Source organism: Vombatus ursinus, unplaced genomic scaffold, assembly GCF_900497805.2.
Source record: "Vombatus ursinus unplaced genomic scaffold, bare-nosed wombat genome assembly UNPS02014935.1, whole genome shotgun sequence".
Taxonomy (NCBI): domain Eukaryota; kingdom Metazoa; phylum Chordata; class Mammalia; order Diprotodontia; family Vombatidae; genus Vombatus; species Vombatus ursinus.
The window spans coordinates 1,914,436-1,936,636 of NW_020954713.1; the positions used below are offsets into that span (position 1 = coordinate 1,914,436).

The 22,201-nt window shown below is 43.7% G+C and overlaps 1 protein-coding gene across 2 annotated transcripts; it reads right to left on the reverse strand.

Moving 5' to 3' along the window:
- Positions 1-426: 426 nt before the first annotated feature.
- Positions 427-8,538, reverse strand: LOC114029646 (mast cell-expressed membrane protein 1-like). Of its 2 annotated transcripts, none has more exons than XM_027844228.1 (7): positions 8,406-8,538; positions 7,350-7,457; positions 2,992-3,123; positions 2,294-2,344; positions 1,529-1,642; positions 1,182-1,256; positions 427-1,072 (listed from the first exon to the last, which is right to left on the reverse strand). In XM_027844228.1, the coding sequence occupies exons 1-7, from the start codon at positions 8,482-8,484 to the stop codon at positions 1,044-1,046; spliced, it is 588 nt and encodes a 195-aa protein (XP_027700029.1). In that variant the 5' UTR covers positions 8,485-8,538; the 3' UTR covers positions 427-1,043. The 2 variants fall into 2 exon arrangements, with proteins under 2 accessions (XP_027700029.1, XP_027700031.1); XM_027844230.1 differs by having other exon boundaries at positions 1,060-1,072; positions 1,548-1,642.
- Positions 8,539-22,201: the final 13,663 nt, after the last annotated feature.

Consider the following 22,201-nt stretch of genomic DNA (forward strand, 5'->3'; position numbering starts at 1 on the left):
ATCACAATAGCACCTATCTCAAGTGTAAAGTACTTAGTAAAGTGCCTGCAGTACTGTAGGTGCTCAATAAATGCTTTTTCTCTCCTCTTCTTCCCTTCATCAGTTCACCCACCATTCTGAAGGCCTTTAAGGAAGGTATCACAAAGGTATCTGCTGAGCACCCGCAGCCGTCCATCTATCCTCCCCTGCCTTTGCCAAAGCACCAGACCATCTTTCCTTGACGACACCATTTAAACCTGGTCTCCTTCAGGGTTCCCCACAGGTTAGACGTTACAGGCTCTCTACTGTTCCCTATGTTATCTATTCCCTTAGTAAATAGCCTGTAAACTGTATTGCGTGTGTTGTCCATTTGCAATAACAGAGGGAGCTTCTTCACCAAGGAATTCCCTCCACCAAAGAAATCAAAGGTCCAGACCAAAAAGAAAAGATTGTATAATGATGATTTTACATTTTAAATGTAGGAAGTACATAGACATCTAAGCCAAGCTTGGGCGCTGGGGAAATATTATTGGGAAATAAAGATGATAGAAAAACAAAATATAGAAATAAAAAAATTTTAAAGAAAATTAAAAAATCTGAGTCAAGCCACTGGAAAGCAGGGGCCCCACTGAGCTACTGGGAAACCCCTGGGCATTGGAATTCGCCCACCTGTCTTTTCTTCCTCCAGTGCCTACCGAAGAGGGAAGGGCATTGGTATAAAGGAAATTTCTGGGACCAGCCAGCATCACCTTATACCTGGAGGTGACCTCTGCCCTACTCTCCTACACACTCATCCCTACTTGTAAATTCTCAGACACAGAAAGACACACATGGACACACCTGATATAATTATACACACCGAGGCACACTCATAGACATGAACTTGGGAGAGCACACACTAGCAGGAGAGGGACTGATGTCCAGAGTCTGATTTTTCTCTTTGTCTTTGAGAATCTTAACTCATGTTACATACTGTTTGTTAGTACACAAACACACCCAGATCACAGCAGGGAAACTGAGGTCAGAGAGATCTTCCAGTCTTCCAGATGAAAGACTGATCTTCTTTAGCCAGTTGAAAGAGTGGAATTTGGTCCTGGGAGGGAGGGAGACACAAGATCAGACAGGCTCCCCATTCTATGCCTTTGGGAGTCATCTCCTGCACCTCTCTCCCCCCTTGCATAAGGGATTTCTGCCCCCTTAACCTGATTTTTGAGCCTTCTCCAGTTTTTCCACTTTAGTATTCAAAAGATTCAAGAGCTCGCTCTTGCTTGACAGGTCTGCAAAAGAGAAGGAGATGATGGAGAGAAGACCCTAGAGGCAGATACAGCCCTTCAGAGATAACTCTCCCAAAGCTTTCTATTCCTCAGATACACCTCTCCCAGAGATGTCTCCCCCAGAGACCCATTGCCCTAGCCAAGACCCTCCTTTTCCCCTAACCTCTGGGGCCCTTTATCTCTCCCCTCATCAGAATTGGGCAGTCCCACCCCACCCACTGCCATCCCCCACCTTCACCCTCACCCAGCACTGGATGCTGAGGGATAGGAAGTACCTCTTTTAATTTGTTTCACCTTTGCATCACAGGCATCATTGATTGCCTTTATTTTAATGATCTTAGTCTCCAGTTGCTCTGCATTTTCCTGCTCCTTCTGGAGGATGCTAGAGACTGAGAGATCCAGAAAGAGACATTCATTCATTCATTCAACAAGTATTTAAGTCCCTACTAAGTGCTATCCAATGAGGATATAAAGACCAAAACAGACAATCCCTGTCCTCGAGAGGCTTACATTCTAGCTGGGGGAAGGCAACATATATACAGACAAGTAAATGTGAAATACATAAAGATCAAATGAGGGCAGCTAGGTAGTACAGTGGATAGAGCACCGGCCCTGGAGTCAGGAGGACCTGAGTTCAAATTTGACCTCAGACATATAACCCTCACTAGCTGTGTGACTCTGGGCAAGTCACTTAACCCTGATTGCCTCACCAAAAAGAAAAAAAAAGATCAAATGAGAAATTCTATGTAAAATATTTTATAAATCATAATGTTTCATATAGTTAGCATTATTATGGGAAATAAGAGAAAGAAAAAGAGAGAGGAAAATATAGAGGGGAGACAGAAAGAGAGAAAATGTTTTAGAAAAAAAGACTAAGAAGGCAAGAGGGAAGGTATTGCACTGACCCCTCCCCTTTCTTCCCCACGTGCCCAGAGGTTGGATCCTGCCCCCCTGCTCAGGCCTGACTTTTCCCCACAGCTTCCCTGTGCCCCTCCTAGACTCACAACTACCACCCCCAACCCCCAATACCTCCACCTCACCATTCCACAGCTCACTCTTCATACTCATCAGCTTCTCAGAGAAATCAGAGCCTGGGGAGAAGACAAAGGAAAGGGGAAGCCTGGGGTTCAGCCTGGAGCTGATCAGGGGAAGGGGTGAAGGAATAAGGGGAGGGGGGGAGGGAAATAGAGATGGAGAAATGAGGATAGAAACATCAAAGCACAGAGAGAAAGAGAGACAGACAGACAGAGAGGAGAGAGAAAGAGACAGACACAGAGAGACAGAAAGACAGAGAGGAGAGAGAAAGAGACAGACACAGAGAGACAGAGAAAGAGAGAGAGAGGGAGAGGAAGGATTAAAAAGAGGGTGAGAAAGTCAGAGAAAGACAGAAAGAAGAAAAGTCAGAAAGAAAAGGTTGGACAAGAATCAGAGAGGGTAAAGGGTTGGAGGGGGCAGGCAGAGGCTCACCCTGGGGGCAGTGGTGAGGGCCTGGGAGAAGGTATGAGATAGGATCAGGTAAGTGTAGTATGCGGTCTGGATAGGATGATGGGGGTCTGGACTGGAGGAAATGGTGGAAGTGAGAGGTTCCCAGCCCCAGCTACCCAGGCAGGTATGGGGACAAGGGACCATGCCCCTCCCCTCTCCCCTCTCCCCTCTCCCCTTTTCCCTTTTCCCTTTCCTCTTTCCCCTTTCCCCTTTCCCCTTTCCCCTTTCCTATGCCACCCCACCTCACACTCACTTTTCACCACCACCAGAGACAACAGGCTAATGCTCAGCAGGAAACTCAGGACCAGGAGGAGGGAAAGACACAGGCTAGATCTGCGCACTAAGCAGAGTCCCGAGGAACTTCTTGGAGCTGAAGCAGCAGGGGCTAAGGATGAGAGAGACCTAGCTGAGTGACCCCGGGACTGTACCATTTTTTCCAACAAGTGAACAAGCCAGGAGTATTCCAACCTAACCCCTGAGTAGGACCTGCTTGGGAAGATGGGAGGGGAAAGAGAGGAAGAAAGGATGCCTCCTTCTCAGCCCCAGCCTTGCGCCCTCCCCACCCCCTCCTCATTATTCATAACTGAAGGAAAACCTTGTGAAATTCTGAGGAGAAAAAGTGTGTGATCACCTAAACCTCGATAGCTGGAGCCAAGAACCCACTGGGTGAAGCAAGGAAAGCAGGCCCAAGGCTTTACAAAGAAGCCAGCAGGAAAGGTACTCCATGCTTTATTTTAAAACATTAAGTTTTATTTTAATTTATGGAATAAAAAAAGCATTTCTGTAACACAGTATAATAAAAAAGATGATTACACATGAAACTGAAAATCTACTACGCACAACTTGCTATTCCTTTCAAATATACAACAAAATTATCACGTGAATTTCTTTTTTGGGGGGCAGCTAGGTGGCACAGTGGATAGAGCTCTGGCCTTGGAGTCAGGAGGACCTGAGTTCAAATCCAACCTCAGATGCTTGATACTTACTAGCTGTGTGACCTTAGGCAAGTTACTTAACCCCAAATGCCCAAGCAAAAAAAAAAATTTTTTTCTTTTTTTTTCTCCTCCCCCACCCTGCCTAGAGATGACTACCATTTGACACAAATAGGTGTCACATAATATTCGTATATACATATATGCATATATATGTGTGTATATAGACGTATGTATATATGTCTATATGTCTATACATACTTTTATTTATCAGTACACCATACCTGAGGGGGACTTCCTTAAGATGACCTTAAGAAGCTATGAGTTATCTATCCCTTGCTAAGTAAGCTCCTTGAGATCAGGAACTTTCTTTTTTCATATTTGTATCACCAGTGCTTAGCAGAATCCTGGCAGCATAGTAGGAACTTAATTTAATTGACTATTGTCAATGTGCCCTCTAAGTTTGAGCTCACTTTTCCCTTAACTCCCTCTGTACGTATTTGTGGAAAAGTCTGTCACAGCCTTTGAGGGAAATACTTGTACCAACTACCTGTACCAAACTATCTATTCATAGTAAAATATCCCTTTCTAAAAGTCAAACATATCTGATTGACTAAATGATATTAACTGATAATCATGTCAGGAAACAGACTGGTAGAGGCTGGTGAACTATAGCACTAGAAAAATACATCCCCATCCCCTCAGGGCAAACCCTAAGAGCTCTGAGGGGATGTAACAAGACCCAGCTAGTCAGTGGAAATAGGAGGTGGGAGAGTTGCCTCAGAGTATTATGTTGAGCACTTAATAAACATTTATTGAATGAATCAATGAATCTCATAATGGTTCCATCCATGGACTCTACACTCCAACAAACTTGGTTTTACCTGACCAAACCATCTGCACTGTCTGCTTGCTTTTCATCACACTAGTCTCTGGACCCAAAATGGCCTCTCCTCACTCTTCGTCCATTGGATTCTTACCAGTTCTCTAACTTCTAAACAAGCTCAGCTCAGGAGTAACCTCCTCCTGGAAGCCTCTCCCTGACACTCCCGACTCCATTGAAAAGGGTCTCTCCCTTCTCAGTTTCCCCAGAGCTCTTTCCCTGGACCTCTCCATCAGTTCCAGAGGCACTAGTTCTCCTGAATACCTCACGCACTGCCTACATAATATATCTCCAAATTGAAAATCAGATATTTGGTCCATGTTTACTGAATCCACAAATGAAGAAATGAGTCTTGTACCAATCCCTTCTGTGTACTCTGTGATTTAGCTAAAATGGACAACTCTCTGCTCTCTTGAACACAGCCCCTGTCCCCCCACGAGCTTCCACTTCTCTGCCTTGTTCACACTACCCACACACATCCTTGCCCTCTCATATTTCTAGCCAGCCTTTAGACTCCAGTTCCAATGGCCCCTCCAGAAAGCTTTCCTTACTTCATCCATCTCACTCACACTGTGCATCCAAACAATTCACTATCAAGTCCTATGAGTTTATTTGAAACCCAGTTATTGTTATGTTTCTTTTACATCAACCACATTTCCTTATTTTTCCCTCTACCTTCCCCTTCCGGAAAGTCATCTCTTATAATAAGGAATGAAAAATCTAAAAAAAATAAATATAGAAAAAGTAGTCAACATAAAATACATAAAATTCATGCTTTTTCTTCCTATGTAAAATTTGTCCGTAACTTAAATTTTCCAGACAAAAGAGTCTTTGATTTATGGGGAATTTTTCTCTGCTTCTTTTAAGTTTCTTAGATACCATTGCAGCACTCCAGCTGCCCTAGTTTCTTTTGCTCGTACTGCACAGTCTAGCTCCTTTTCCAGTTATACAAGGTTCAATGTGTTTTACAATTGTTCTCTCAAGCAGATCATTGTTAATCATATACTACAGCCTAACATTCCCTCCTTGTGTCTTGTGTTGATTGCCCTTTGAATTGACTCCAATTTTAATGCTTTCAAGATGGTGGCATTCTCTGACTTGCAGTCACATGGAAACATTGGGAAAATGTTTGTCCAATTGAATTTGTTGGGGAAGGAGAATGAATTCATTGAAAGTGATTCCTGTTTGTTTCCAATTGCTCTCTCCATTCTCTATTCAGTTCTATGTATGGTTTGTATTACATTTAGCCTTATAGAATAGCTATTTATATAAATATCTTTTTTGTATTAAAATGTACTAAATTAAAACCCAAACACAAGTCTTCCCTTGTTAATATTTGTATCCTCCACAGCACCTACTACACAGTTTTGCAAATAAATTTATTTGTTTATGATCATGAAAAAAAAAAAGAAAGCTTTCCTTGACTTCTTCCTTCCTTTGTACCGATTTCACTTCCCTACCAACCATATTTATTTGTGTTTGTGCCTTCTTCTATTAGGTTGTGAGTTCCTTGAAAGGAAGACAGGTGTTTTTGGACTCCCCGGTATCCTTTGCAGGGTCTCTTACATAGTGGGTAACTGTGTGTCCAAAGCATTACCTATCTTTCCTTCTAAACCCAACCCTCCTGCCAATGCCCCTATTTCTGTTGGACACTACCTTCTTCTAGTCATCTAGGTTTGAAAGCTCAGCCTCAACCCTTCCATCTCCCTCCCTCGTACGATCATCAAATCATAGAGTGCAACTCCTCATTTTGCAGTTAAGGAGGCTGGAACAGCTAAGTAACTTGCCCAGAGTCACAGAGCTAACAAGTGTCTGAGGCAGGATTTGAACTCAAATCTTCCTAGGTTTTATCCATTATAGCTTCACATCTGCCACATACCTCCTCGCTGCTCACACATCTAACACTTTAGTTCAGGGTCTTATCACCTCTCCCTGGGCTATAGCATTAGCTTACTAGTTGCTTTCCCTGACTCACGTCTTTCTCTACTCTGTTCCATCCCCCACACAACTACCCAAGGGGTTTTGCCTAAAGTACAGATCTGATCATGTTACCTACCCTGCTCAAGGAGCTTCAAGGGCTCCCTATTACCTCCAAGACCAAATCTAAACTCCTCTATCTAGCGTTTAAATCCCTTTATAATCTGGATCCAGCCTACCCAAGTTCATCATACATTCCTCCCCTTCCTGCATTCTACATTCCAGCTAAACTTGCTCTTTGTCCAGGACATTCCCTCTCCAGTCTCCACACCTTTGCAATAGCTGTCCCCCGTGCCAGGAATACATTCCCCTCCTCCCTTCTACTTCTCAGAATTCCTAGCTCCCTTCGAAGCTTAACTCAAATGTCACCTCCTCCTACATCAGGCCTCTCCTGATCCCCTCCCCATCCCTACCCCCACAGCTGCTAGTGCCCTTGCTCTCAGAAATTATTTTTGTTTTATTTTCATTCTTTTGATACGTATCTATTAAGCAACTATTTACTATGTGCTAGGACCTGCGCTTGGTCCTGGGGATATAAAACAAAAACAAAATACTCCCTGACCTCAAATTACTTACATTCTATTGGGGAAACATGTACACATACACACAAATAGAAAACATATATGAAGTCTATGTCTATGTTTTCCCCCCTCTCCAATAGAATATAAGCTCCCTGAGGGCAGGGACTATTTTATTTTTGTCTACAACCCTAACAATGTTGTCCATCCCACAATGACCCATCTCTCCTTAGCTGAGCCTGTGTTTGAGACCAGCAGAGTTGCCGGGGAAGTGAGACAAGGGGCAAGGAAGAGTCCTTACCCCAATGGACAGGCATTGATTGTTGCTCCAGAGCGCCATTCTGGTTCCTTACGGTCATAGAGATGTTCTCATAGTCAGGGTCATCCTTCTCTCTAAATCTCTGGGCACCTGGAGGGACCAGACAAAGGCCTTTGAGGTTCAAAGAACCAAGGCATCCTATTTCTCAGCACCAGGCCCCACTTGTCGTCCTCTTGAAGAACCCAGGCGTCCAACCAAGATTCTGAAGCCTCACTAATGAAGCATGCTGCCTGACACAGAAGTGATGGACTTGTTATATAGAACAACATACATTTTCAGACACAACCAACAAATGAGTTTGGTTTGACTGTGTATATTTGTTACGAGGGTTTGGTTTTTGTTTTCTTTTTTTAAACTAGAGATGGGGACTTGGAGGAGATGGGGGGGGTGACTAGCAACAGAGTCATCAAAAAGGAAAAGGAAAAGTGGTTCATTAAAGCATTTTTTAAAATGCACAGAAGAGAACAGAAGGAAGGCCAGAAGAAAACACAGACAAGCAGGACAGCTTTAGTCACATGTTGATTTCATTATATACTCAAAAGGAAAAGCAAGCAGTACATAATAGGAGTGAACAATCCTCTTTTTTCTGTTCTATTTTGTATAGAGAAATGTTCATTTTATTTGGACTTTTTAAAATTCAGAATACAAATTTTTTTAAAGGAACATAGACATCATGATTTCCAGAACCCTCCTCTCTTTCTCTCCCCATCAAGCCTCAAATCTCTCCTTCTACCTAACATGCCTTCTCTCTGGCATCCTGGAGCCCACCTTACTCCCAGATTCTGGAAGAAATGAACCCGAGGCTTAGATTAGAGCAGGCTAAAGGGAAGATCTCTGGGTATCTGCATGTAATCAGTAGAGGTATATGGAGAAGGTAGAGACAGAGAGAAACACCCTCAATCATGGTGGGGATCCAGCCTTCTGGCCTCCAGTTTCCCCGTCCCCCATCTCGTCAGGGTCACGTCCTCCAAGGAGACTTCCCCTGGTCCTCACCACCACCACCACACCACCACCCCCCCTTTCACCCATTGGTGCTACCTGCTGGGACCTCTTTCTTCTTGACTTTCTTCTTGGGGGCCAACTTGTCATTTACATAAATATCCTCTGTCCCTTCCATGGTGCTGGCATCGGCTAATCTTCCCTGCCTGTCTGACTCACTGTCCCACCTCTCCCTGCCCATAACCCCGCAGGACATGGTGTCAGAGGATGGATGAAGCAATCATTCAGGATGTCTACTGGGGAGGAAGAGAAGAAGAAAGAAGAGCCTAGACTCTCCAGACCAAAAAGAAGCCTCAGAGACTTCTCTACCTAAACAAGAAACCTCCTACAGTATCTGTGACAACTGAATCTGCAGACTCCAATGACAGGGTTGTGGAACTCACTACTTTTCAAAGCACCCATTTCACTTTGGGAGGGCTTTAATAGCTAGAAAGTGATTAATCTGCCTCTCTACAACTTCCCTCCATTGTTCCTGGTTCTGCCCAAGGGGCCAAGCAGAATAAATCCCACAGGCCCAAGAAATCATATAATATAGAGCTGGGAGGTACCTTAAAAACTGTCTGTGAGGGCAGCTAGGTGGTGCAGTGGATAGAGCTCTGGCCTTGGAGTCAGGAGGACCTGAGTTCAAATCTGACCCCAGACACTTGACACTAGCTGTGTGACCCTGGGCAAGTCACTTAACCCTGACTCTCCAAAAATGAAAAAACAAAAACAAAAAACAAAAAACTGTCTGAGAGTTCAACTCAACTCTCTCATTTCACAGATGAGAAAATTGAGTCCCACAGAAGGAAAGAAACTAATTCAAGGTCCTACAAACACAAAGTCCTTCAAATACTTGAAGGCAACTATTATATCCCCCTGTCTTTTCTTCGCCTAACTATACACCCGCAATCCACAGATAGCATGGACTCCAGGCCCATCACTATCCTGGTCACTTTCCTCCAGACATTCTTTAGTTCATCAAAGTCCTTCCTAAAATGTGACTCTCAAAACTGAGCATAGTCAATCAGTCAATAAACATTTATTAAGCACCTACTAAGTGTCAAGCACTGTGCTAAGTATTGAGGATACAAAGAAAGGGAAAAGACAATTCCTGCCCTTTGAGAGCTCACTGTCTAATAGGGAAGACAATGTGCAAATAAATATATACAAAGCAAGCTACATACAAGATAAATAGGAGTTAATGCACAGAGGGATGGAACTGGGATTAAGGAGGATCAGGAAAGGTTCCCATAGAAAGTGATATTTGATCTAGCACTTGAAGGGAGCCAAGAAAACCAGGAGACAGAGATGAGGAAGGAGAGTGCTCCAGATAAAGAACTGGCCTATGTCAATTCCCAGAGTCTAGTGACAAAGACTTGATCCAAAAGGGGAATGTACAGTGGGACCGCCACTTTCTTCATTCTTCATGCTACATTTCTCACACGATAACTCAGGCTAAGATCAAACTAGCTTTTTGTATACCACGTCATGAGCTTGATTCTTACCATGTTTTCAGTCCATTAAAACCTGAAGATCTTTTTCACCACAGAAATTGCTATCTATCTAGCCACACCTTCCCCATCCTCTGTTTGTGCAACTGATTTTTTGAACCCCAGTGCAGAACTTTACATTTTCTCCTATCAGAGTTAATCTTCTTAGATTTGACCTAACCTGCCAATCTTTTGGATCCTGACTCTATGGAAGCTACTGGTAGGCAGCCAGAAGCTAATCAGTGATCTTGTTGGTCATTGAAAGTCAATGATTATGGTAGAGAAGACTCCCCTTTCCCTTTCAATCTTGAGGACAAATGTGCTTTCTAACCTTCATTTGTGGAAAGGGGCTTTTTATGGTCTGTCTCCGCATTTCCCTTTGAGAACAAAGGTATATGATATATGACTGTAATGGAATAATTTTATGACATAGGACATAAGGAAAGGGATAAATTCATAGAAACCTGAGAAGATTTGTATGAACTGATGCTCAATAAAGTAAGCAGAACCTTAGAAGACAAAACCTTGAGACGAAACACCTGGTGATGTTGTTAACCCTCTTGAACTCCTTCTGAAATGTTTAATAGAAGGACCAGAAATTAAGAAGACTTTGAGAGACCAAGCTGCAGCAATTGATGCAGAACACTTTTTTTAATCCATAGCACAAAGAAAATAGAGATAGGAGGATGATAAATTTTATTTAAAAGTAAAATTATGTTTTAATTATTTATATTTAAAATGCATTTACACAGATTAAAGAAATTACAGTAAAATTATTTTTGAAATTTCACATCAATTGACATGCCTGCTCTCTTTAACACTAATAAACTCTTACCCAGTCATACCCTCCCCATCTCAGTGATCATGAACTCCTAACCATTGTAATACAAACCCCATTCTCCACCCCCTACTGTCCACTCCTTTATGCCCATCCCCCTCAACCTGATTGCCCTTCCGATGTCACACCCTAAAGCTACCACCTCTTCCACTGTGCTCTCTGGAATACTCAGAGCGCTGGTAACAAATTTGCTTTCATCTTCAATCTTTTCCTTTTTCTTTCCCACTCCTTTCATCTTCTGACTCTCGCTGAGACCAGGCTCCCTCTTGGTGACACACCCTCCCTAGCCACCCTTTCCATCCCTGGTTGCATTGCAAGCATTAGAATATTTCTTGCTCTCCATTGCCACTTCCAGGCTCTCCTCCTACCTCTATCGATGAATAACCTTTCATTCTTTGAGGTTCACTCGATCCGCATCTACCACCCAATCAAAATGCTGGTAGCTGTTGTCTACCCCGCTTCAGGACAGTCCCCCTCTTTCCTCAGTGAATTCAGTGTCTGCCTGGCAGGCTTTCTCTCCTTCCTAACTCCTGTCCTCACACAGTCTCAACCCACGGTTTAAGAAGTGCTAAAGGGGTTGCTAGTGTAGAAAGTTTAAGAAGCTCTGTGCTAGGGGACTTCAACCCCCGTCAATACTCCCTCAAACAGACTTGCTTAGTCCTTTGACTTACTCCTCCACTCCACCTCGGCTACACGAAGATGGTCATAGCCTTGATGTTGCCATGACCCACAAATGCACCACTTCCACGTTTATGAACTTGGAAATTCCCATTATCTGATCACAATTTGTTGTCATTCCACCCCTCCCTCTGCCTTAGAACCCTAAACCCTGTTCTTTTCCCTCATCCTGAGCTCCAATCTCTTGACCCCTTAGTTCTTTCCAAGGCCTTTATCTCTACACTAACTATACTGTCTTCCCTTCCTTTTTTTTTTTTTTAGTGAGGCAATTGGGGTAAGTGACTTGCCCAAGGTCACACAGCTACTACGTGTCAAGTGTTTGGTCTGAGGCCCGATTTCAGCTCAGGTCCTCCTGACTTCAGAGCCGGTGCTCTATCCACTGCGCCACCTAGCTGCCTCTTCCCTTCCTTATTTTGACCCCTTGTGGAACCCGTTCAACTCAACTCTGTCTTCTCTCAAGTTCCTTGCCTTCTTAGCTTATTGAAGATCTTGCCCTGTGAAACCTCAACCCAGGATTATTCCCATCATCCATTGCTTTCACTTCTACTAATATGCTGCTCAGTGAAGCTGGAGAAAATCACAGATCTATTCTAACTGGATCCACTACAAATGTATGTTTATTGTTATTGTTCAGCGTTTGTTCAACTCTTCCTGTCCCCATTTGGGGTTTTCTTGGCAAAGATACTGGAGTGGTTTGCCATTTCCTTTTCCAACTCATTTTATAGATGAGGACACTGAGGCAAAGGGTTAAGTGACTTGTCCAGGGTCACATAGCTAATAAGTGCCTGAAGCCAGATTGGAACTCGGAAACCAAGTCTTTCTGACTCCAGGCCCAGCGCTCTATACACTATGGCGCCACCTAGCTGCCTCACAAATATATGTTATATAATCTCAATTAAGATGTAATCTCAACTGGGCCCTCAATGCAGCGATCCTTTTACACTTCCCTAATTGACTCATTATCGTACTCACCACAGTGGCTTTCACAAACCTTTTCATCATTCCTTAGGTCTCCCATGACTTCCCTCCCCCAACCCTCTCAGCTGAGAACCTTGTTTCATATTTTATTGAAAAAATTGAGTTCATTTGCCAAGAGCTCCCTCTTCTCCCCTGTCCTCATTTCACATCACCCAGATGCCTTTTGTCACTGTCTCCTCCTTCACCCTTACCTCACACAAATAAAGTAGTCCTTTTCCTTGCCAAGGCCGACCCCTCCCTATACACGAGTAATCCTAAACTTGTCCCATAGATCATCTCCACTCTTTCACTTATCTCTCCCTCTCTACCAGATGCTTCTCTACCAGGTACAGACTTTCACGTGTCTCCTCCATCTTCAAAAAACCCTTACTTGATCCATCTCATAGCTATCATGTCGTATCTCCTCCCCTGTGTTGCTAAACTCTTGGAGAAGGGCTTCTATAATCAATGCAACCATTTCATTTACACTTACTCTCTTCTTAACTCTCTACAGTCTTCTTCTGACCTTATCATTCTCCTCTATTTCAAATTACTAATCGTCTCTTACTTGCCACGGCTGCCTTTTCTCAGTCTTCATCCTTCTCGACCTCTCTGCAGCCTTTGACACTATAGATCACTCTCTTCTCCTTAATATCCTCTTCTCTCCAGGTTTTTGTGCTATTACTGTCTCCTGGTTCTCTGCCTATCTGTCTGACCACTCCTTCTCAGTCTCCTTTACTGGATCTTCATCCAGGTCATGCCCATTAATGGCCGGTGTCCCACAGGGTTCTATCTTCTCTTCTCCTTCCATACTGCTGGTGATCTCATCAGCTCCCATAGATTCAATCATCTCTATGCTGATAATTCTCATATCTACTTTTCCAGCCTTGACCTCTTTGATGACCTCCATACCCCCATCTTCAACATTCAATTGTACATCTAGAACTGGATATATCCTGTAGACGTCTTAAACGCAACAATATCCTAAACTTAACTCTATGTTCTGCCTCGAACCCTGTCCCATCCCTAATTTCCCTATTACTGTGGAGGGTACCACCATGCTCCCAGGCACCTAGGCTTGTAAACCTAGTATCATCTTTGACCCCTCATTCTCATCCCCTCTCCCATGTCTGTTGCCAAAGCCTGTTGATATTCCTTTCCTAATATCTCTCACACATTCCCCTCTTCTTTCCTCTGACACTGCCGCCACCCTTAGATCCTCATCACCTAACACCTGACTTTTGCAACAGCTGCTGGCTGGCGTCCTTGCCTCAGGTCTCTCCCAACTCTAGCCCATCCTCCATTCAGCTACCAAAATGATCTCTCTAAAGTACGGGGCTGACCATTTGATCTCATTATCCAATAAACTCCAGTGTCTCCCTATCACCTCCAGGATAAAACATAAAATCCTCTGTTTGATTTTTAAACCTTTACAACCTGACCTCTTCCTCCCTTTCCAGCCTTCTTATACTTTCTCCCCTTCACTTGCTCTTTAATCCAGTGACACTGGCCTCCTTGCTTCCTCATACAAGACACTCCATCTCAAAGCTCCAAGCATTTGCACTGACTGTTCCCTCCCCCACCCCATACTTGAAATACTCTCCTTCCTTATTTCTGCCTCCTGGCTTCCAAGTCCCAGATAAAATCCCACCTTCTACAAGAAGTCTTTCCTGGGGCATCTAGGTGGTGCAGTGGATAGAGCACTGGCCCTGAAGTCAGGAGGACCTGAGTTCACTCAGACACATAACACTCATTAGCTGTGTGACTCTGGGCAAGCCACTTAACCCCAATTGCCCTCACCAAAAAAAAAAAAAAAAAAAAAGTCTTTCCCAATACACCTTAATACTAATGCCTTCCCTCTGGTGATTATTTCCAATTTATCCTTGCTATATCTTGTTTGTACATAGTTACTTACTTAGTTATCTCCTGCATTAGACTGTGTGTTCCTTGAGAGCAGGGGCTGGTTTTTTTTTTGTTTGAGGGGTTTGGGTTTTTTGCGTTTCTTTGCATCCCAAGCACTTAGCACAGTTCCTGGTACATAGTAGGTGCTTAATAACTGTTTGGGCAGCTAGGTGGCACAGTGGATAGAGTGCTGAGTCTGGAATCAGAAAGCCTTATCTTAATGAGTTCAAACCTATCCTCAGACAATTACTGACTGTGTGACCCTGGGCAAGCCGCTTCACCCTGTTTGCCTCAGTTTCCCCAGCCATAAAATGAGCTGGAGAAGGAAATAGCAAACCATTCCAGTATCTTTGTCAAGAAGACCCCAAAATTGGGTCAAAAATAGTTGGATACGCTCAACAACAACAACAACAATAAATGTTTACAGAAACAAGAGAACAATTTATACAATGACAACAATTATGTAAAGGAAAACAAGTGTGAAAAGCTAAGAACTCTGGTCAATGAAATGACCAATCATGATTCTAGAATACTGATGGTGAAATATGCCTACTACCTCTTGGCAGAAAGTGATGGACAATGAGACATGCATTTCAATCAATCAAACAACAAGCATTTATTAAGTGCTTACTATGTGCCAGATACTGTGCTGTGTACCAGGCACTGTGCCACTGTGCTAAGTGTTAGGGATACAAAAAAAAGGGCAAAACCACAATCCCTACTACCAAGGAGCTTACGTTTTGTTTTTGGGTTTTTTTTTTTTTGGCTAGGCAATGGGGTTAAGTGACTTGCCCAGGGTCACACAGCTAGTAAGTGTCAAGTGTCTGGATTTGAACTCAGTTCCTCCTGACTCCAGGGCCCGTGCTTTATGCACTGCGCCACCTAGCTGCCCCAAGAAGCTTACCTTCTAATTGGGCAACAACATATCAAAGCAAACTTATATCAGAATTGCCAGAGAGATGAGGCTGCTTTGCCAGAATCCACTAGCTATTGACATTACAGGAATGGATTATCTGGGAATGTTCACAGAGAATCTTGGGAGAAAGAAAGGAGAAGGAACAGGGTCAATCATTGGAAAGTTTGGCATTCTGTCCCCCATCTTGTCCTTAGCTGACCCTAATCTGAGTTTCCCTGAGCTTCCTTGCAAGGACTCTGAAAGGTGGTATATACGGCTACTACTGCTGCCGCCATTAACAATGAAGTTCATGCTCATCTCATTGGAACCAGAGAGTTCTCATTGGGACTCTGGGTAGAAAAGGAAGCAACTGCCCCTTCCTCTCTCTGGGAGAGAGTTTTCTGCTGAAGTTGGTAGGATCCCTTCCTTCCTGCCTGCAAATGCCCACAGACTGTTCTCTGACCCACTGCTCCTCTGGTCTTTCCCTTCATGCCATTTATTCCCATTGTTATATGAAGAAACTTAACCCCAATTGCCTAAAAAAAAAAAAAAAATCTACTGAGGGATGACTCTTCCTGGCTCAAGGGCCAAAATAAAGGAGTTGCTTCACCATCCCAAAGCCCCACCTCCTTTAGTGCTGAACCAAAACATGTGTCACCCACCCGAAGGGGGGATTTTTTTAGTTGCATATCCAATTTGTTGATCTGCTCTTTCTCTCTTTTATTGATGTGGTTAGAGATATAAAATTTCCCCTAAGTACTGCTTTGGCTGCATCTCATAAATTTTGATACATTGTCTCATTGTTGTCATTATTTTTAATGAATGTATTAATTGTTTCTGTGATTTGTTCTTTGACCCACTCATTCTTGGATTAGATTTAGTTTCCAATTAATATTTATTCTATGCTTTAAAGGCCTTTCATTAATGTAATTTTTATTGCATTGTGTAATAGAAATGCTAGCCATAGCTATATAGATAAGAAAAAGAAATGGAAGGAATAAGAATAGGCAAAAGGAAACAAAACTATCATTTTTTTGCAGATGATATGATGATGATTTGTGTCGGTTTCTTTCACATGCTGCAACTTTGCTAAAGTTGTTAATTGTTTCATCTATTTTTTTAGCTGACTCTCTAGGGTTCTCTAAGTGAAGTTTAGATTCCATCAAAGGGCCTAGAGGGCCACGTGTAGCCTCACGGACGCAGATTCCCCACCCCTGCCTAGCAACTGGGCAGGCTGGGAAAGGGGATTCATGGGATGCTCCTCTGCCTCACTTCCTCCTCTTAGAACCTCTCTCTTCCTTCAAGGCTCGGCTCAAGACTCCTTCCCTGCAGAAGGCCTTTCTCAGTCTTTCCCACCCTACCATTTCCCCCTCCACTGTGAAAGCTATTTTGTGCCTCTTTTTCTTCAGTATTTTTGCTGCCTTTTTTACCAAGCTGTCCATTCTTTTTTTTTAATTGCTTTTTTGCACAGCTCTCATTTTCCCCCCAATTTTTATCCACCACTCTTAATTCAATTTTTAAAATCTTTTTTGCTGTTTTTCAGAAACCTCTTTAGCTCTTCTAGGATTTCTTGTTGGGCTTCTGTACAATTTAAGGATTTGCTTAAAGATGTTTTCAAGTCATTGTCTTCTTCTGAGTTTGTGCCTTGAACTTCTCTGTCACCATAGCAACTTTTTCTGGTCAAGTTCTTTTTTTATTGTTGTTGTTTGTTCATTTTTCCAACCTATTTCTTGACTTTGGACTTTATGTTAGAGATGGACTCTGCCCACCTCCATTGTGTGTGGGGAGAGGGGCAGGTCAAGAAAACAAGTAGCCTGAGCTTCTGTATTTTATTGTCTTTATACTGCTGCCATCGCTCAATCTGGGGGCCTGTAAATCTTGGGGATTTCTGATGTGGTATAATCTGAAGTGAGGTCTGGCTGCTGCCCTCCTGATCTGAACTCTGTTCTTTACACAGGTAGGGCCCCTTGTGACTTCAACCACCCTGGAACTGTGACCTGGAACTGGGTAATGGGTAACAAAGCTTCCGGATGGCACTTGATCTTGTAACCAGTGCTAGTACAGGGGTCCCCTTTCTGACCAAGTGTCAGTTCCCTTACCATCCCTAGACGCTTGGCTGTTCTAACTGCTGCTGCCCCAAAGATCACCCCTCCTGTCTGCAGACTTCTCTCTATTTTCCTAAACTGCCCTGGGCTGGAAATATATTCACTATGACTTTCTCATGGCTTCCCCACTCAGAATTCAGTTTGGCATTTTCTGAGCTCATTTTGTATAAAAAGTTTTGGGGGAAGTGTGACAGTTATGACATTACACTCTGCCATATTGACTCCACCTCTCTAGTGTCTCATGTTTTTATGTTTTAAGTATCACACATCAGTGTCAGGACTAGACTGCCATTTGGGCCAAAGGGGCAGGACTGGTCCTACCTAGGGTCCTGTCCTTCAATAGCTGTTTCCCTCCCAAGACCCAGGCATCTGACCCATAGACCTCCTGCACACAGGACCCAAGGATCAGCCCCCAGTCTAGTACCTGTAAGATGACAAAATTGCACATGAACTGGTCAAAGAACTGTCCAGTGAGTAAAAGGATGGGCAGTGGGTAAAGTGTAGTCAGCCAATATACATTTATTAAGCACCTACTATGCACCAAGCACTGTGCTAAGCTTTAGAGATACAAAGAAAGACAAACAGCAAACAGTCCCTGCTCTCAAGGAGGTCACAGTACAATCAGGAAATCTAATGTACAAACAAGATATAGACAGAATAAATTGGGGATAATTTCAGGGAGGAGGTAATGAAATTAAGGAGAACTGGCAAAAACTTCTTACAGAAGGTAGGACTTTAGCCAAGATTTGAAGGAAGCCAGGGAAGCCAGAGAAGCCAGAAGAGCAGAATAGTTTCAGTGACAACCAAGGTGAGGGTGGGGAGGATATCAAGATCATTAGAAAGAGCTTTGCAGCTGAGAAGAAACCTAGGCATCTAACCCCCGAGTCCTACCACCTTTAAAAGACTCAGGATTCAACCTCTAGTCCGGATCTCCTGACAACTCAGATGTCCAGCCTCCTCAGAGACTCAGCATTCATTCCTCCAACAGATTTGATGCTTGAGTAAGAGATATCATGTAAGTACATGAGATTTTCTGCCTCAGCCTGGTCTCTGACACCTGGGTCACCATCACTACCACCACCCCCCAGATCAAAATATATACTCCCAAATACACATGTGAACTAAGGCAGTACCACCAAGTATACCCCTATCCCCCCCCCAAACATTGTAATGGAGACAAGGGGGATGAGTCAATAAACTCTGAGTAGCACCGGTGGTATTCTCCAGTCCCATGGTAGAGTCATACGTAGCCTATGAGCAAAGTCCACTCCACCACATGAAAGTCTTTCCTCAAGAATGGCAGGATTAAAAGTGATAGGGGAAAAGTTCCTTGGTCCTATGCCTCCCCCCAAAATACATGTTTGTCCCTATCTTTCCATCATACCCCAATGTCATAAGATCATAGATCTGGAAAGGACTTCAGAGGTCCCCTAGTCTAACCTCTCGCTATTTATGAGCCAAAGACCTATGGTGCATCTCAACTACTCAGTGCTGATGGAGCCACATTGATTAGTGATAAGGACGTGATCCTAGACAGATGGGCTGAGCACTTCCATAGTGTTCTCAACAGACCATCATCAATCAATGCTGAAGCCGCTGACCATCTACCTCAGGTTGAAGTCAATCCCTCCTTAGCTAAAGTTCCAACTGAAGAAGAGGTCTTGAATGCCATTCAGCTCCTTTCAAGTGGCAAAGCACCTGGTGCTGATTCTATTCCAGCTGAGATTTACAAGGTAGGGGTCCATTGCTCATACAAAAGCTGACTGAAATTTTCCAGGTTATGTGGCAAGAGGAGGTTATCTCCCAGGAATTCAAGGATGCCTCCGTTGTCCATCTCTATAAGGGTAAAGGAAATAGATTGTCCTGTGACAATCATGGGGGGGGGGGTCTCTATCTTAGTCATTGCTGGCAAGGTTCTTGCCAGAGTCCTCTTTAATAGGCTGATCCTTCACCTGTAAGATGGTCATCTACATGAGAACCAGAGTGGCTTCAGAAAGGGCCAAGGAATGGTCTATATGGTGTTTGCTGCCTGATAACTCCAGGAGAAATGCCAGGAACAGAACAGAGGTCTGTACACAATGCTTGTAGATCTGACCAAGGCCTTTGATACTGTCAGTCATGAGGGTTTATGGAAAATTATGTCAAAATGTGGTTGTCTGGAGACGTTCATCAGCATTGTATGTCAATTTCATGACAGCATGCTTGCCTGAGTTTTGGATAATGGACAATACTCTCATGCTTTCCCAGTCACCAATGGAGTGAAAAAAGCTGTGTGCTTGCTCCCATGCTTTTTAGTGTGATGTTTTCAGCCATATTGTAAAATGCTTTCAATGAAGATGAACATGGCATCAAGGTCAGCTACCACACTGATGGTAAATTCTTCAACTTGAAAAGATTAAAAGCCAAGACCAAAGTGGAAGGAGTGTTGGTACATGATTTTATGTTTGCAATTGACTGTGTACTCAACTCAGTACAGCCTCTGAAGCTGAAATGCAGCAAAGTATGGATCGATTTTCTGCCGCTTGGGCTAATTTTGGCCTAACAATTAACACCAAGAAAACACAGGTGCTCCATCAGCCACCACCATGCCATCCATACATGGAACCATCGGTTACAGCAAATGGAGAAGTTTTGAATGTTGTGGGTAAGTTCACTTACCTTGGTAGTGTACTTTCCAGGGATGTACACATTGATAATGAGGTAGACACATGTGTTGCCAGAGCTAGCTCAGTATTTTGGAGGCTCTCAAGGAAAGTATGAGAGAGAAGTATTAGACTACTTACCAAACTGAAGGTCTACAGAGCCATTGTGCTGACCTCATTGTTGCATGTCTGTGAAATCTGGTCAGTATACCAGTGCCGTGCCAGGAAACTGAATCACTTCCACTTGAAGGAAGTGATTCTGAAGGAAGATTCTGAAGATCACCTGGCAGGATAAGATACTAGAGACTAAGGTCCTTTCTTGAACTAAACTGCCAAGCATTCAAACTCTTCTTCAGAGAGAGCAACTCCAAAGGGCTGGCCACATTGTTTGAATGCAAAACATATGCTTGCCAAAAAGACTGTTTTATGGAGAGCTCACACAGGGCAAGCACTCACATGGTGGTCAGAAGAAGCGATACAAGGACACTCTCAAGGTCTCTCTTAGGAACTTTGGAATTGATTTTGTGACATGGGAGACACTGGCAAAGGAGTGCTAAGCATGGCATTGCCCACATCAGAGAAGGTGCTGTGCTCCATAAGCAAAGCAGAATTGAAATAGCTCAAGAGAAATACAAGATGCGCAAACTTAGAGAATCCATCCCAAATGTTCACATGGACTATTTGTGCCCTACTTGTGGTAGAACATTCCAAGTTCGTATTGGTCTGATCAGCCACAGTCAGACACACTGAAATCTGACTCTAGCATAGTGATGTCACTTTGGTCCTCTTCGAAGATGAAGGACAACAACCACCAGTCCAACCTCTTAATTTTAGAGGAAGAATCTAAGGCAAAGCTGTGAAGTGATTTTTGTCAAAGATCATACAAGTAGAATGTGGGAGAGTTGACATTTGAACCTCAGACTCCAGACCCAGTGCTCTTCCCGCTGTATCATGCTGCTTCTGTTTTCATTCTCTCTCTTTTCTAGGACCTTATCTTTTTGCTTGCCTCTCTCTATTCTGTCCTTAATCTATATGTCCTGGATCCTTCTGTCCCTGGTCTTGATAGACTCAGCCCTTCTATCTTATGGAACCCTGCACTTCTGTTTCCCACTGACTCACTCCTGCCCAGGGTCCCAGTGACCTGGGTCCCTCTGCCTTCAGTCCGTATTCTAGGACTCTATCCTTATGTACCCTACCTCTACCAGCTGCCCTGTCCTTGGTTTCTCTCTTTCTTACCCTGTTTATGTACAACATCTATACTCCTACACTGGGGTGTTCAACAGTTTAGATTAGAGAAATGGGGTAGGGGAAATTTTAGGGGTTCATGATTCCTGGGTCTTTATTGGTCTTATTGGTCATGAAGGGAGAAGTCATGCAAGGTGATGAAACCAAATCTGCAGGATCAGGAGATTGCACCCAATCCCAGGTGTCCATCCTCCCTCTCCATCCTCTCTCCCCCTCAACTTCAGCACCAGGGACAGCATAGAATGGGGAGGGAAGTCTGTGAAAGTGTGTAAGTTCTGCATGTAGAACTTTGAAACATATGGAAGCTGGTTTCTAGTTTTTGTGCACTTAACTATGAATATATGCCTATGTGCACATATGGAGTGAGGCTAATATATAATGTGTTAATGTGTGTATGTGTGTATGTGTGTACATCTTATTGGCAACATAGTGTGTGCCTCTTACTGTACTCTCCCTTTCTCATCTCTTTGCCCCTCAGTCATCTGTATGGGTGACAACAGAGAGGCCAAACCAGGAAAAGTATGACTATCATCCAGAGGCATGGAATATCCAACCAGGGCATAGACCTTGATTCAGGGCACAGACCTTTACCCAGGGCACAGATCTTTCAGTCCCCAAAATCCTTCAATGGTTCTAAAAGAACCCATTTCCCTTTGGGAAATGAGGGAAAAAGACAGAGAAATTCTAACCAAGAGGAGGGGTGAGCAGGGCCCTAACTACTTAAATACTGAAGATGCTAGAGGAGGTCAGCCTGAGCTGTGCGGGCATTCCAAGGAGAGGAGAAAACTTTTGTTAAGACTAGGGAGAGACTAATAATGCTGAGACCATTCAAAACTTGGACACTGGGGCTGCTTAACCTTGGGACCTTTGGACACCAAATCTGGCAGGTTCCCTGGGACCCTGGGGAACTTCAAGGGGCTAGGAGGCTTCAGTGTCAGGAGGGGAGGGAGGAGTCAGGGACCAATCTAAGGAGCCCAGGGTGGTAGGGTAGGGCAGTATAGGAGAAGCAAGGGAGCTGAGGGAGAGAAGAGAAACCATCATAGTCAAGATTAAACTGTCACATGGGCTGAGCAGCTGGGACTAGAACTGGTCCCATCAGAA

Excerpts from the sequence above, each read along its gene's own strand:
- LOC114029646 (XM_027844228.1), bottom strand. The coding sequence starts at position 8,484 with ATGGAAGGGACAGAGGATATTTATGTAAATGACAAGTTGGCCCCCAAG. Across the intron at positions 3,124-7,349 it reads ATCAATGCCTGTCCATTGGG|CCCCTGCTGCTTCAGCTCCA; the intron begins GTAAGGACTCTT and ends TCTCATCCTTAG. Across the intron at positions 1,257-1,528 it reads GGTGAAACAAATTAAAAGAG|ACCTGTCAAGCAAGAGCGAG; the intron begins GTACTTCCTATC and ends TCTCTTTTGCAG.